The sequence below is a fragment of the Polypterus senegalus genome, chromosome 3 (genome assembly GCF_016835505.1).
Source record: "Polypterus senegalus isolate Bchr_013 chromosome 3, ASM1683550v1, whole genome shotgun sequence".
NCBI classification, from domain to species: domain Eukaryota; kingdom Metazoa; phylum Chordata; class Cladistia; order Polypteriformes; family Polypteridae; genus Polypterus; species Polypterus senegalus.
In genome coordinates, this window is record NC_053156.1 from 4,134,020 (window position 1) to 4,151,763 (window position 17,744).

Sequence of the window (17,744 nt, forward strand, 5' to 3'; positions counted from 1 at the left end):
GAGGATAGATTTGAGATTATTGTGCTTAATATTTGTTTGTTTATTGGTGGCTGTGGTGCTGACAGGTACTAATCTAAGAAGAAGAAGCATTAAAATACTTCTGATTGCTTTTAACCTGTGTCCTGTGCATCTGTTTGTTGGGTTTAAAGGGGCAACAGCAAACTCTAGCATCTGCAGCTGCCATTTACTGAAGAAATTAATCAATTCAGAGGACTGAATCCTTAAAAACAGGGCTATTAAAATGAAGGGATAAGGAGTTAATTAGCAGTAAAAACTGCTCGCTGATTAGGAAAAGGTTTAGAATGAAAACCTACAGCCAGTGCAGCTTACCAGGACCGGAGTTGGATACCCCTGCTCTAGAGCAAAGACCCGTCTATGAAACTCAGAATGTTTGGTTTGTGTGATTTTAACATCTAATCAAGTTGAAAAACATCACTTCACACTCAGCTGAAAGGGCAGACTCCACTTTATTTTGTTTCGTGCTTGTTCATCTGTTACTCATCAATATGTGTCAAGCCACAGTTTGGAGTTTATTTAGCTTTAAGGAGATGAGACTGTGGTTTCCTCCTAATATTACAGTGTATTTGACATTTATCCCCTTGTTTATTGTTGTTTGCCTGAGTACTACGATGAAATGTTCACTTGTAAGGTACACCATACACATACACTTCAGCCTCTTTACAATCACCACATTCGAGAAAAAAATGTGTCTAGTGATTTCCTCTCAAAGATCATCTATTGGTGCTTTATAATGGAGAGTATGGGGCACAGAGGAAATACTAAAAAACGTACCCAATACATTCATTATTCAAGCCAAGACAGTTGCTTAGTATTGATCTGTACCGTCCATGTTTATAACACATTTTTGTGACAACATAAGGGATGTGGACATCATTTTATCACATATTGCTGGTAGTATTTTTCTCAAGATGAGAGTACATTTTGTATTCACATAAATATGGGAGTAAATCTAAACAAAACCAACCACATGGATAGTAAACCACGTGTTTACTATCATTTGGTCTTTCATACGTATACATAAGAATACACAAGACACTTGACAAATGAGAGGAGACCATTCAGTCCATCAAGCTCGTTTATTTAACTAATAGCTAAGCTGTCTCATAAATATAAAGGATGCACTCCCAGGGCACTTTAACACATGGCAACCACACCAGCTTAATAACAATTCTTTGCATTTATATAGCACCTTTCTCACTACTCAAAGCACTCAGCAATTGCAAGGTAAAGGCCCAACAGAGCAGAGTCCCTATTGGCATTTATGGGATTTGACCCAACAAACTTCTGATTGCCAGAGCAGATCCCTAGCCTCAGTGCCACACTCCACCTTCACAACACCCTCAGCATTTCCTTTTGTGAGGAACCCACCCACAGGGGGTGAAAGGTCATTGTGCAGGAAGACGAAATTCTGAGCTATCGCACAAAGCTGGCTTTCATTTAAAATGACCGAATCTCATAATTTTTATTCAAACATAACATATATAAACTACTTTACAATGTGTTTGTAATCACAGGATATCAATACTTAACAACTGACTTGGTTTGAAAAATGGACGCATTTGAAATTTCCTCCATGTCTTTTTTTAAATTTATAGAAAGCACATAACCTTATGCACTGCAATCTCACGTGGGAACTGCATATATACCATGACTGTGACTTCTTTTAAAAGTAGGTGGGAACAATGAGACGTCTCACTGCGTGTCACATTTCTAAACCAATCGAATGTCTCAATCAAATTAGGGGAGGATGATTGTGAACTGCAAAGAGCCGCGGTGCTCGTGTTAAACTGCTCCATCAGAGAGCAAATGTCTGAGAAAGTCACCTAAAGAGACCAATAAGAACCATACGTGTGTTGTCTGTGCAGAGAGCACACTGCATGTGTTAAAAATTAACGTAACCTGTCCTAAGGGGAAAAACCTTTCTGTACACTCTGAATAGACATTGGCTTTAAAAGACGTCAATGGAAAAGCAGCAAAAGTGAATGATATGTTGTCGTAGTGTGGCCTCCGCTGTTCAGTTACGATAGTGTCAAAGTCAATGTGAGGCTGAATTATAGGCAGCTATGTTCATGAAAAAATCCATTCATCCATTATCCAACCAGGTGTATCCTAACACAGTGTCGCAGGGGTCTGCTGGAGCCAATCCCAGCCAACACAGGGCGCAAGGAAGGAACAAATCACGGGCAGGGCGCCAGCCCACTGCAGTCATGAAAATATAAATTGTAAAAAATGCATTTGACATAAACGATGTGTCACAGCCAATGAAAAAGGAGGTTAAAAAGAATGTCGTTAAGTTAGTTGATGAAGAAGAGTCACAGACAATGAAGATTTCAGTACTCAACACATCTGAGTCAACAGAATCCACCTTCTGACTACACGTCTAAATGAATAACTAAAGAAAGTTAACATTACTGTCTAATCAGAAATACAAACAATCCATGTCAGAATAGCCACAGTGTTTTAACATGTCGTTTATAGACCACAATGCTTATCTAGACTCTGTTCGCTATTATGTCATCTAAAGATGCAATCGTCAAAATGACAGGAAGATATTGCAGCAGACAGAAGAACTTCTCAAATGCGTGGAGCCAAGTATCTGTTTCTTCTATCACAGCCCTCATTAAAAAGTACAAATGAATCATTCGGCGTCAGTTACCTTGTGCTACTGAGCTACTGAATCTAAGACCTTTATGTCCCTGTGGTGGTTTAAAGTGCGCAGACTGGAGAAATTGAAGGCAGGAGTTTACAGGAGAAGCCACAGGGTGTAGCCTTTGGCTGCTGTTTACTACAAACTTCTTAACTGGTTGTCCTCAAGCATTTATTCTTGTTTCAGAATCACGTCTGGCCCTGCAAGACAATAGAGCTAGAGAAAAATAAAAACACAGAATAAATATCCTGTACAAGTATAAAGCTTCATGTTTGACTTTGATTGTTAAATTTGATTCATTTTGAATTGTAGGTCTTTAAAGCTTAATATTAATTTATGCAGTAATTATGCATTTATGTTTATTATTTTAACTGTTTTTTACCCGATTATAGTTGTTAAATAAATTAGCCAATGATGGAATAAGGGTGCAGATCTCTTAGTCTGACCCCAGTTTATTATTAATATTTAGAGATTACTTTGGCTGTAAGATTTGAATTGATTATAAGTTACTGTAAGTTACTGTAAAATCAGCTTTGATTTGAAAGAAATCGCCTCTTATTTGTGACCTCAGTGGTTAAGAGCCTTTTATCTAGCGCTTGCTTGATAATGAAACGTCAGGGACTAAGCAACTCTTGCAATGCTTGTATTAGAGTAATGTTTTATTTGTAACCAGAGGAATGTAGCCTCGGTGGCTAGATGGCATAAATTAATGTGTGCTACATATAATTCAAAAACATTTACGATGTCTTATAGCAACGCTAAAGCAGCCATGGAAGCTGAAATAGTTTGGCCACTCTGTGCACCATTATATTGTTACAGAATGATTACAATCAAGTGAATTACATTTGTAAACGATATGCAACTAATTTTGGTGTATTTGATAACACCCGCATCACAAACGTAAATCTAAAAAAGATAAGTCAACCACAGAAACAGTAGCACTGCTTTGACGCTGGGTTCCGCCAAGTTGCAAAACAGAGCAGAAAAGTGCGTATGCAAGGGGTAAGGCTGCTGTGAAAATGTGTGTAGCTTTACACCAAGTTTAGTTTTTCTACATCGTGAGGTAAGCGTGGAAACAAGCGTACGCACCATTTATACATCAGGCCCCAGGTCCTCATATACGAACTGTTGCACTAATTTTTGTTCGACCCTAAAGACCCGACTTGCTGCTTTGTGTTGGGCACACATGTTGCCAAAGACACAGATTAAGTCAAAAGATCTGCAGAACAGATAAGTAGAACATAGGAAGAACATGGCGGTTCACTCTAAACTCATTCAATTTATGCAAGAAAACAGCCTCTTCTGGAATTTCAGTTGCATCTAAAGCACGTTCACTGAATTTGAACATATGTTTTTAAACAAGCTGTTATATGCCGAGTGTATTTTGTAGTTTTGTCTGTGTCCTCGAGTGTCATGAAAGGCACTTATAAATAAAATGTATTGTTAATATTATTATTAAAGAATCTGACAGTCAGTTGTTGGAGTTACAGGAGGGACTCTGTAACAGTTCACATTTGTCTTTGTCCTTTTGCTTGTGTCCTGCCACCACCATCCTCTCAGCATTAGACTTCTACCATGATGGTGGCCGAGAGACTCTCCAGTGCGAATTCAACGTCTGAATACCTCAGAAGATTTTCAGAACTCGTATCGATGACATGGATTTCCATCATGTGCCAGTTCTGACTGTGTTTCCTCAAATAATATCTCGATTATTTCAGAGTTTTTGTTTACATTTATGAATAAAGTTTAATTTGACTTTTGGTTAACATTTGGAGATCACCTGGATAGACAGAATCTGAGAAATATTTTGATGCACTAAAGATTCATTTAAGTCAGACTGGAAGGGGATACGGAAACAGTTTAGTTTAGGGGTCCATTATGAGCAGCCGTGTAAACACTTATGTTATTAACATGAATGACCATTTATAACATGCATTTGGATTCTTGCATTACCTTTATAAAATGTCTTACAATATGTCTTTTATCCAGCAAGCTGTTAAATGTTACTCGCTTATTTCTAACACATTGTCCTGAACTTATGGACATATTATAAAATATTGTGGAAGCCAGCCCCGGACACAGACAGACAGACAGACAGACACGTTTATTCATATAAAGTTCACACTAATCACCCTCTTTCATGTCCTTCCAAAGGTCCTTCACCGCCTCCACTCCTCTCCACCGAGCTCTGTCCTCTTCCTCCTGACTGCAGCTGCCAACTGGAGGCAGGCGGTCCCTTTTATATCCACCCGGACGTACTCCAAGTGCCCCCGATGAGCTTCCTGTGGCACTTCCTGTCATCTTATAGCATAGCAGACATGTTTATTTGTAAGTATTTTGTTTATAGCATGACAAAGAAAGGGGTCTGCAGCCCCTACCCTACAGTGAGGCTGGTCCAATTACAGCATGATTAATTATGAATTGTCAAAATAATGCAGCAGCAAAGGAATTATGCAAACTTTCATTTTGTATTAGAGCTATTTCTTCAAAAATATATAACTGTCCAATTTCATTACAATGGCAACCAATCAGGGCATTACTATAATGGTTGACATTCTTGGCATCAGGGCTGAAAAAGTTGATACCATCTGCCTGAAAATGGTGGGTAATGGTGACCTGGTAACTGTTAAGTTCAAGCCCTGCTGGTAGTAATGCACAGCCTCCGACTCTTGAGATGTGTGCTGAGCAACTCAATTATACCAGAGTGGCAGAGGGGCTGCTCACGGTTTCATAGTTTCTTGGCCTCATGGCAAATTGAGATAAGCTTCATCCTCCATCATTTGTGAGTTTCTCTAAGATAAATTTAAGAGAGCTGGCTGAGGGTTGGCATTGAAATGCTGCCCTATGTTTGAGTTACGGTGGGCACATACCTGCTGTGTCCTCTTTTTTATTAAACATGAGATGTTTGTACTGAAGAAATGAATAAAGTTGAGGCAGCATACTGATGCCAATACAGAATATATATTGAATATAAAAACCTCAACAGGCCTTTCACTGGGCATTGCAGGTCAGACTGTAAAAACTAACAGCAGTGCTGAAGAGCACAAATAACAGCAGCTTAGGCCACAGTGCAGACTGTTAGTGTGTCTCGGTGGTAGTCGGTTACTTGTTTAAAAATACAAAATGATGATTAAAACTAGAATCCCTAAACCTACGAATAAACTCATAATCCTGGCCCACCTTAAATTCCTTTGCACCTCTCCATCTGCGTCATTTGTTTTGTAAATGTGTCGATCAGCACAAGCAGCAGGGAGCCTGCTATCACCCCACCAATGAAGTTCAAGTCGCACAGGTTGTCAGAGCTCAAGTCTGTTTATCTGGGTGTGAGGTGCCTGGAATTGTAGACGGTAAATAAAATATCCTTATTTGGAATAAATACATTTCACGTGTGTTCTGTGTCTACAACAATCTGTGTAAATGTAGGATGTCAAGAAATGCGAGGCAGGGATTGTTGAACACATATCTAAATCAGAAACGTTTTTCATGTGTCAGTAATAATTGTCAAAATGTAGGCAAGAAGTGTATAATGTGAGAAGCCTAAAGTCCAAATATCAAATAAACAATTTCACAAAAGGTACAAATATAACAAAACAAGTGCGCTTTTATTCAAGAATATAACTGAAGAAAAAAGAAATCAGGTTAGGGTACAACATTGATATGACTGCTTGGGTGGTGCAGGGGTAAGAACTGCTGACTCATAATCAAGAGGTTGTGGGTTTGATTCCGGTGCTTCCTAGATTTTCCTTTTTGAGTAGTGAGTATCTCTTGTTATGACTATTATAGAATAAAAACATACATTTGATTTGCATCTGTAACAGCGATGTAAATATATGGCACTTGTAAACGTTAGCATTTTGTTTCATTATTCAGTTTTATTCTCTCAGTTGTGTTCAAGCTCCCCCTGATCTAACACTGCTTGTTTTCAAATAAAGACATCCTATAACAGAGGTGAACTCAGATGAGGATGAGGGTTCTACATCAGAGAAAGAGAACAGAAGCCCTTCACACAAGAAACATCCACTCACATATAAGCTGCACCAGGCATAAAGGTGAAAGATGGCACCGTTTGGATACAGGATGAGGTTCGGCGTCATCCTGCCAGTCAGTCTGCCCCACACCTGTCCTTAAACGAAACAGCATGGCTTACAGAGCTCTCCAACGTACTGTATCTTGAAAAATTCCATTTGCGATTCTGTTTTGTGATGGTCTTTATATAAGAAAAAAGTATATGTTACTTATGTAAAAGCCAGATCGAATGTTATTTACCTTGATTTATTTACTTATCTTCCTACAGCGTAAGGTCACAAGCAGACTGCAGAGCTCCTTGTGTTTGATCGACACGGGCCTGCTGACAAACTACACGTGCAATGCCACTCCTTATTAAGGAAAAAATTCCAGTCGTCCCACGGGAGAAAGACTTTCCAAGACTGTGGTCATAAAGCTTATGGAGGTGTTTCTGGACAAAGGCAGAACTGTAACAACAGTTGCGTAAAGTGCGACAGGAGCTTCCACCTGCAGCTAAAGTCACATCAGAACACGTGTACATTGTCAGCAATTTTATATATTAAGCATTCTCTGTATTAATAATTTGTACTCTTTTGTTTCTCATATTACTGGTTACTGGTGAACTGTTTGTGTTCCTTATTCCACATCAATATTCTTTATATGAATTGAGTTTAATTATTAAAATGTCTGATAATCAGACCCATAGTAAACCAACAGGACGGCTAAGCACTGCTGTGACTTTGGCTCTGCTTTGTCAGATTGTGTCTGTAAATCGTCTGACATGTCGGTGAGTTGATTTGTTATAAATGACGTTGAAATCCCAGCCGGTGTCCTCCTGGCCCAAGTCACTCACAGCTGGCTACTGCCCAGTGCTGCCAGGACAGAGTCAGACTTGACACGACTGTTTATTTGAAACATAAGGTTAGAAAAAGAAACACAAAAAGAAAATCAATAAAACGATGAAGCATCAAGTAATCAAAAATGATTGAATAGGAAAAGCCGATATGAGAATTTATCATTACAATGATGTTATTAAGTTAGGGTCTTGATGCTTTAAATGAATTATTAGTTGTATTTTATTAATCTTAACCTCTTAACCGCCCTCTGCCGGATATATCTGGCATCGTAGCTTTATTGCTGACGCCTTACTGCCAGAATTATCCGGCACATTTGCTTATGGTTATATGAATGCCTGGCGCGTAGTATAACTAACGGTATGGCGTGGGTATTATTACTACATTGTATTTCGAGAACTCTATGGTTGTATTGGGCGGAAATAACCGTTCTTTACTTTGTGATTCGGAAGTGAAAGTTGTGAATATGGCGACACGTAAACTAACTTCAAGTGAGGTTTTGCAGGCGATTTTGGACAATAATTCTGATCACGATTTTAGCAGTACTGAAGAAGATTTTAGCGACAATGATGATCAGCAACGTGTGCTGCATGATACTGTGAATGACGACGCATCGGATGATAGCGATGAGTGGGTATATCCGCAGCATCTCAACTGGACTGCTGCCTGTGGTGAACTACCATTTCTGTATCCGTTTGAGGCAACGTGTGGGTTTACTGTTGATGTAAACAATTACACTGCTAAGCAGTTTTATGAGCTGTTTGTGTCACCTGACTTGATTAGACATTTTGTTCATCAAACAAATCTGTATGCAGCACAGTTTATTGAGAAAAATCCCAATTTACCTCCACATTCCCGTGTTCATGCTTGGGTAGACACTGATGAAAACGAAATGAAAAAAATCATTGGGATTTTGATGTTGATGGGAATAATCAGAAAACCTGATATTGAGATGTACTGGTCTACAGATCCTATGTATGCAACACCTATTTTTGCTACTATCATGAAACGTAACCGATTCTCTTTGCTGCTGAAATTCTTTCATTTGAATGACAACAGCAATGAGCCAGATAAGAAAGATCCAAACCGTGACCGCTTGTTCAAGCTACGTCCTTTGATTGACCATTTATTTGAAACATTTCAGTCCTACATACCAGGCCCGTCAGTTGCAGTTGATGAAAGTTTATTGTTGTGGAAGGGCCTCTTACAGTTTCGACAGTATCTACCATTGAAAAGGGCACGGTTTGGTATCAAGATGTTTTGCTTAGCTGAGAATTCAGGTTACATTTATAGATTTTGTGTATACACTGGCAAAGAGGATCCTATGAGTAGTATTTCAGCAGTGTTGCCAGACAAATGTAAAGACTTTGGACTTTCAGAGAAGATTGTTGTGTACCTTGCCCTACCACTATTGGACAATGGGTACACCATTTGGATGGATAACTGGTACTCCAGTTGTAGGCTGTTCCATTACCTTCATCATCGTAAAACTACAGCATGTGGCACAATTTGTTCTAACAGGGTCCCTCCAGAAGTTCACAATTCAGCACCAGCACTGGGCCAGCACATTGCATACCGCAGTGGCCCATTGCTGTGCCTGAAATTTCGAGACAAGAAAAATGTTCACATGCTAACAACTCAGCACAATGAGTCTGTGCAGGAGGCTCCCCGCAGAAGAGGACGCCCATCACCTACTAATGTCCGTTACAAGCCACAATGTATCATTGAATATAACAGCAACATGGGTGCTGTTGACAAGCAGGACCAAGTATTGGAACCCTATTCGGCTGCAAGAAAAACTATGAAGTGGTATAAAAAGTTATCAGTTCATCTGCTCCAAATGGCAATGCTGAATGCTCACATTCTGTACCAGAAAAATGGAGGCACAAAAACATTTCTCCAGTTTGAACATGACGTCATTGCAGACTTCATTTTCTCTGGTGAGGAACAACATGCAGATAGAGTAGAAGCAGTGGTGAAGCTCACAGAACGTCACTTTCCGGACAAACTCGAACCAACAACAACTTGGACCAAGCCACAGGCACGCTGTCGTGTATGTTCAAAGAAGGGTCAACGTAGAGACGTCAAGACCTTCTGCTCAAAGTGTCCCAGCAATCCAGGACTTTGTGCAGTTCCCTGCTTTAGCCTGTGGCACAGCAAACTCAAATACTAGGAATGAAACTATGATTGACCGAACTACTTCGATAGCTTTTGACTGTTCCGTTTTGTAGTAGACACTAAATCCATAAGCCTGAGAAAATGTACATTTTTGTGTTTTATCTCTTCTGTTTCTTTTTCCGGTTTCTTTGTGGTGGCGGCCTGCGCCACCACCACCTACTCAAAGCATCATGATGTACCAACATTGATGGACTAAAAGCCAGAAGTCTACGTGACCATCATCATCAGGTCCTTCCATGAAAACCCTAAATACAAAGAGGACAGTTTGACTTATGTTAGGTAGATTGCCCAGAGGGGACTGGGCGGTCTCTTGGTCTGGAACCCCTACAGATTTTATTTTTTTCTCCAGCCTTTGGAGTTTTTTTTTTGTTTTTTCTGTCCACCCTGGCCATCGGACCTTACTCTTATTCTATGTTAATTAATGTTAACTTATGTTTATTTTTTATTGTGTCTTCTATTTTTCTATTCATTTTGTAAAGCACTTTGAGCTACATTTTTTTGTATGAATATGTGCTATATAAATAAATGTTGATTGATTGATTGATTGATTTTATTACGTGTTTGCCCATTTCTAGAAACTGCACAACATTTAGTGGCAAATACTGCTTGAATAAATGTAAAAAAGTAAAAAAACGAAAATTGTTCAGATTTCACCCGGCGTGGGGAATATTTAGGATGTTGGCGGTTAAAGGGTTAAGCAATGCTTTAACTATCTGCTGAACATTCTTATTTTTTGACATTAATCAATTTGATTCAGTTCATCTTAATTCCTGATTATTACATATTGACGTGTACTGTAGTGAAATGTCATTACTAACATCACAGCGACTGTCACACTTAACATTCCTTTTCTCTCTGGTGTCAAGTTCTGCTCTTGGGTTTCTGCAGATTGCACCGAATGTCTTCACTTTTCAGCCCTGCTGTTTCTCACTTGTTCTTATTTATGCTCATATAAATATTGCTTTAGTACACATTTATTCCTTTTGAAAGGCACATCACAAATTGTTCTGGCTTGTATTTTCTTGCATTTGTCAAATGGCTGCACAGTTGTTATAGAACACAATGGCTCCTGCTACTTCATACACAGAAAGTGTTCAGTTATCTTGGTAAGTCATTTAACACTAGAATTACCAGAGCCTACGAAACAACTCGTAGATCCGTCCCACCTTAAATCGCTTCTTAAATCCATTCTAACCTCTCCGCCATCGTCTTTTGTCTTTTAAATGTACTGATAAAGACAAGCTGCAAGCAGCCGGCTATTCCATCCCCCCACGGACTTAGAACGTGCACGAACTTCTCCCAGCTCATGCCTTGGTTGATTACCTGGGAGTGAAGTGGAGTTTTAGAGTGGAAATAATAGATCGTTATTTGGAAAACACGCATTTCATGTGTGTTACGTTTCTACAGTAATCTGTGTTAAACACATTGTTAAAACAGAAACTTTATCATATTTTAGTAATAAATGTTACAAAATGTAAGCATAAACTATAGAATATGTAAAGCCCGAGTTCCAAAGATCAAATAAACACTTTCACAAAAGCTTCAATGCTGACATAACAGTTTCTGTGGTGTAACGCGCTAAGACTTGCCATTCAGTGCGCAGCAACTTTGCCGTGCTTTGTTTGATTCCCCACGGGGGATAAAGTGTTGCTTTTTTTTTTCTTTTTAACCTCAAATGGACATAAAGTTTATAAATTGGTATGCACTGTCAGTTAATGAGATCGTTATATTTTCATATTTTCATTTTCATGTGGGATGCTCCTTTTAAAATATTTCTTTAACAATTGAGACTGCAATTAACATGAACAACTGTCCTTATAACTGTTATTGTTAAGATCCATATATATATATATATATATATATATATATATATATATATGTGTGTTCTCATCCAAATGTAATTCCTTTGTTAAAGATTTAAGTTCGGCTGTTTCTATAGAATTGTGCACAATGCTGTTCTTTGAAGTATTACATTTATTTGTTAATTTCAGTTCCTAATTCACTGATGAGTTCATCAAATCTCAGATGTCTTCATTATTTTTGTTTGTCCAGAGCAGCTCAGGGCCTTCAGTTGTTTCTCCTCACAGCTCCACGGTGGTCCAGTTGCTGGCTCTCTGCAGTTTGCTTCTTCTCCCTGTAACTCCTGTTTGTTTCTTTATTTTTTATGGACAGTTTAACATTCTTCGAACATAACAGTGAGCAGCACATTAAATCTGTGGTTTATAATGAGCTGAGGATGTGCCCAGTGGTGGTCTGACACTCCATCCTGTCCTGCACTCAGTGCTGCTCAGAGCCAATTTACTGGCACTTTGCAAGTGTTATGTAGACCAAAAGACGCCATTATGAAGGTCTTGGTACATAACAGTATTAGACACATATAAACGAAAGACCTGTGTGTGTGTGTGTGTGTGTGTGTGTGGAGCAGTCCACTCCATTCACATCAACCATAGCCATGAGAGTTGATGTAAAGATGTAGAAGCTTATATAAGTGTGACTTGCCCTTTGTAAGATGGCGCATGCCTGCACTTTTAATGTTTCTCAGCACTTGCATGCCCCTCACTTCTCACTCAACAGAAGAAGACAAACTCAGCTTTGTACTACATGTATGTTGTACATTCACACAACGAGCTGCCATACGTTTACCTGAGACCGGTTCCTGCCTGTCCAGCTCAATTTGTGCCACAGCTGCACTCGACTACACGTCCATCTCAGATAAGACACAACCTGCCCGGCCAAGTTAGCTGACACCTGTGCAAGTTCACTAATATAATAAAACTGTTGGGGAGTCATTGGGTTGCTTTTTGTCCTGAAGACCACACACAGCTAGTATGAGTAATAAATTCATTTTAACCTAAATATTCCACCTAAACTCAAGTGTTACCCTTTCGATTTCTGGATGAACCACAGGCCACAATATTAATTAACAAATGGAGGCATTTATCAAACTGTTCACACATGTTCAGTATACAAGTTTCTTCTATAGCTCATGAGTGTGTTGCTATGCACCTCAATAATGCGGTTATTCACAGATCCCTGGTCTCTAAAACGCCATGTAAATGCCGGGTTATCAGAGGAAGATTTCCCCGTGAATAACCAGGTTAAGTAAACCTGTAAACTGTTAAACGGGTAACACTTAAGGATTTTCTAGTCTGCACAAGTCCACTGCTCTTTGTCAGCCTGCGAGTGTCTTTACTTCACACACACACATCACTCCCAGCAGGCACAGGTGGAAGTGTCCACAAAATCAATTTCCAGAGACAAATGCTCAACCAATCATATCAGTCCTTCTCCTGCGGAAATCATCTGTTTCTGTATTTAAGAAATTGCCAAATTTATGTTAATAAGCTGAACATACAGTAATAAAGTCTGCAAGACAATCTCAAGAACGGTGAGGTAACACATTACAGATTACTTACACGTGATTTTTAATAATGCAGGTTCCTCACCTTATCCCAGTTACATGTGGCCTTATAACCACACCAGCGCTTACAGGACTTCTTACACACCTCTTGTAAAACACACACCCCGCCTTCCAGTTTCTTACACAATAAAGACCTTTCAAGCTTTATCAGTACACTTCAGACTTGAATAAAAGTTCATAATGAATGGCAGGAGGAGTAGTAAGAATTACATTATTGTAAGGAATTAGTATCACCTTCCACAATGTCTCCGTTCATAAGAATTACATTAAAAACGTACAGTTTAGGGGCGGCACGGTGGTGCAGTGGTAGCGATGCTGCCTCGCAGTTAAGAGTCCCGTGTTCACTTTCAGGGTGCTCCCTGCATGAAGTTTGTATATTCTCCCCGTGTCTGCATGGGTTTCCTTCCACAGTCCAAACACATGCAGGTTAGGTGGATTGGCGTTTCTAAATTGTCCCTGGTGTGTGTGCGTCCTGCGGTGGGCTGGCGCCCTGCCCGGGGTTTGTTTCCTGCCTTGTGCCATGTGTTGGCTGGAATTGGCTCCAGCAGACCCCCGTGACCCTGTAGTTAGGATATAACAGGTTGGATAATGGATGGATGTACAGTTTAAGCAATGAGGTTCATTGAAGTCGATGATGTAGTTGTAGAACTTCTGTCTCATGTGCTGTTCTTCTAGTGGCTTTGAAATGCGAATATAAAACGTATAAAGGGTCCAATCAACACAATAATTACTAAGACAGTCAAGAATGCCCTTAGAAATACATCACAGCGTGTCCTAAATGAAGATGTCAGCCATTCTGCTCGTTCTTTTTGAAAGTAAGCCACATCATGTGAGCCTGCAGCCCCTTGTACTACGTTTGGTGTACAGGGGGCCATGTCTGTAAATATTGTGAGGGGATATCACGTGCAACACTGAGAACAAACCCCTTAATGGAGTAACAACATGCCATGCAATTTTGGAGGACCACAGTCATTGGGGTGGTCCAATGAACAGTCAGATGAGCAACAACATGGCCAATATAACAAGCCCACCACTCAGGATAGCATCTCTGCAAGCAGGCACAGTCATTTATACAGCTGTGAATGCCTGCAGTTCATTCTTTTTAGGTTTAGCCCACCATGACAGCTGTGACTTATTCAAACCCAACACACTGGACTGATTCCTCAAGGATACGGTGAAAGGCCTGTGGTGTTTTCACAAAGTCTTTAACGTGAACTTGACGCAGCTGAGTTTACACACCCAGTCTTAATACACTACAGTATACTGATGAGCTACAGTGATGTGCTCTCAACACACAAGCTGTCATCATATAAAGTTACATTTTGTCAAACAAAAGTGGGACACCTGGGTCATGTCCTGTGTGGAAACATGAGAGCCAGGAGTGTATCACTGCCATTCACTGGCCAGTACTCTAAGCGGACTCCACCTTACACTTTACGCTGCTGACTGATCTGCTTCACGCATGATGAATAATTTACGACGTAAACATGCATGTCACTACCTGATTGGTACTCCACATGTATTTACACCCCATAAGGGGTACATTAAGTGACCATAAGGAGAATATTATGGAAGGACTTGCTTGTTCTGCATATATTCATTGTACCTTGTGCTGGATTAAGCTTGCTGTGCTCCTCACTATGCACCACAGATCGGGTAGTGACAGAGATGGCCCCCCAAGTCATCACAGATCCTGTGAGAATGCATACATTAACTTCCTGTACTGAGAAGCTCAACCAGCGATGTACCATTTCAAAGTACCAGCGCAAAACAAGACTGCCACCAAGTCTACAGCCCTGATCCCTATGCTCTCATAGAGTTCCTGTTCTTTGATTGGCTGTGCCAAGCAGCGGTGGCATGGGACTGGCACCTTCTATTGTTTGAAGTTGTGCTCCAGGCAGCTGGTAACTTTTTTTTCTTTCCGGTCTATCAGTGCAGATGCTTTGCAAATACTAAAAATCAGTATTGGTTCAGTCGACGGTGGTCATGTCTTACTAATATGCTGGAATTCTTTGAGGAAACAACAAAAAGATATGATCAGACCCGTTGAAATGATGTTACTTATTCAGTCTTCATAAAGCATTTGATAAGGTACCACATGAGACATTGGGTTTCAAACTACAGGAAGTGGGAGTTTACGATGTGGTGTGTAGATGGCTGCTGATCTGTCTAAAACACAGGAAGAGTGTAAATGAACAAATGAACAAGCCTTCTCCTACCCTAGTTGGTTCTACGGTCGCATCCTCCAGAGTCTTCAGTCCCATGCAGATATCAATGGGCCTCTCCTAAAGTTTTGCTGGGTGCAGTCGTACTGAATGAAGCTATCTCGTTGACCTCGCTTCACTTGATATCCCCATTCTGCCGGGTGTCTTTCTCCAGCAAGAATCAAACAACCTCACATTTGGACACCAAAACTGTGGAAGAAATTAACATTAATTAAAGAAAGAAACTTATCCTCTACTAGGACACGTTTGATTAAACCTCTTTGAGACCGGAACCAGGCACCAGGCAGGAGGAATCTTGTTCATTGTGTCTTTTATTTCTTTACAGTAAATGCTGAAAAGGGAGCAAAAATCACAGCAGTCTGTTACAGAATGGTCAATACAATCAGGGCAGACGTCTATTTTATAAAGAACTTAATTTACAGAACAGTGCTGATTCACACATATATTTGCTCTGATCGGTTTGTTCACTTACACCCAAATAAACATTTATTCTTCTACACTTTTGTTCTTTTCCTGTCTCTTGCTATTACCCTTGAAATCCCTGTGTATGTGACAACAGTCCACCCTTGTTGTTTGCAGGACATCTGCTGATGTCTTAATCAGCTCCTGGTACATTTTGTGTATTACATCAACCTTCTCCCAGCACATTATTATCTTTAATTTACTTAACCATTTCAGTAGCTCTCTTCATGACATTTCTTAAACAAATGCTTACAGTTTTCAATATGCACTGCAAACCAGAATATTAATCTCTTGCTACCTCTAAATTATTCTCACACTACGTATAATTCACCAAGCAGTCTGGTAGAGGATAGAACTTTAGGGGCCTTCAAGACTCGACCTGATGTTACTCTGGAGGAATAATGTTGAAAGAACTGTCAATGTTTTTTGGGTGAATGGCCTGTTCTCGTCAAAATGTTTCAAATGTTGCAATGTTCTACTTACAAAGGAATAAATATTCATAGTTTTTCACTAAATTTTCCTTTGTAAAAATGGTACTCTGTCTGTTGAAGATTTGTATTTATTATTTAATTGTACTGGTCTCAATTAGAGCTGAAGTCATTTGGACATTTGTGCCCTGTGATGTCTCTCCATCCTGAGGTGGTTCCATAATGCTGTCAGAATCCTCTTCTTCTCTCCTCAGCCATACAGCATTCAGCACCATTTGTAAAGCACAAGTCCCAATCAGAACAATCCAGGACATTAGTCACATTTTACAAGTCACTTATAACAATTGCATTGGAGTGAGAGGACAAGTCTTTCCCAGCCACTTCAAATGGCTGATCAGACCCAACCCTGGGCAGAGAAGCAGTCCATCCTCTGGCACACACACTCATTTGTGAATCAACTCTACATCTTGGGGCTGTGATTAGCTCTGCCACTCATTTCACGTAGTTTCACGTTTACATGAGAAAGCAAGTCTGACGTAGCGGACATTTTCACACGGGTACAACTTAGCGGTTCTCCATTAATTGTCTTTACCTTGCCAGTCAAGGCCTTGTAGTTCTTACCACTGCGCATGACCAAGGGTTTGAAAAGTATAAAAACTTTCATAGTGACATTTTATAAAGTTCAGCATTTGTTGTTTGAAAAGTAAAAGATTATATAATAACTTAAACTTTATAATATCAAAAAGACTTCAGTACCTACTGTACTGTGTTTCTGTGTTAAAGGCTTTACACATAAAATGTTAATAAAGATAATGTCATCCCTTTATACAGTATATATTTTCACAGAATATTTAACTACAGTACTGCCATCATTGATGGATATGTAATATTCTGTTTCATTGTGTAATGTCCGTTTCAGTGTTTTGAAAAGAACAATTACATAAATTGTATTATCAGCATTTTTATTTTTGAACAAACAAAATTTACTTTGTATTTAAGACCCTACCCGTCATAGCCCACCTTTCAAATGACCAGACCAAACGCTTCCTTTGGTGAAGATTGTGGGAGCCGCTCTTTATTTCTCACAAGTTAGATACAAGTCAGGAATGTTAACAATAAACAGAACAGACCAGGAGGACCCTGGACCCCTCGGCAGATTGCACATCTGTATTCTTCCTATCAGGACACGATTTCATTGGTGTAGATTGGGGCCACCTGACCTTTGACCTACACTGATGTGTAATCTGCGGTGGCAGGAGATTATAAAACTCTAGGGCCAGGCCAGAGGCCAAAGACAAGGAAATGTAGGAGTGTTTCAGCTTCAGCTAAAGGAGATTATCGATGATATCATGCAGAAGCAGATACTAAGAGTAATTGTGACAAAGTCCACGTTATTGAGTTTGAGAGATGATGTTATCAACAGGCTGGTAAGTGCTGAGCTGGCAGACCCTGCACAAGACCCTCTCCGTCTTGCGATCAAAGTTATAAATGTGATCCACAATC

The 17,744-nt window shown here is 39.8% G+C and overlaps 1 protein-coding gene across 1 annotated transcript; it reads left to right on the forward strand.

Moving 5' to 3' along the window:
• The first annotated feature begins 7,993 nt into the window (after window positions 1–7,993).
• On the forward strand, window positions 7,994–9,700 carry LOC120526954 (piggyBac transposable element-derived protein 4-like). Its single transcript, XM_039750055.1, has one exon. The coding sequence runs from the start codon at window positions 7,994–7,996 to the stop codon at window positions 9,698–9,700; it is 1,707 nt and encodes a 568-aa protein (XP_039605989.1).
• The last annotated feature ends 8,044 nt before the right edge of the window (window positions 9,701–17,744 follow it).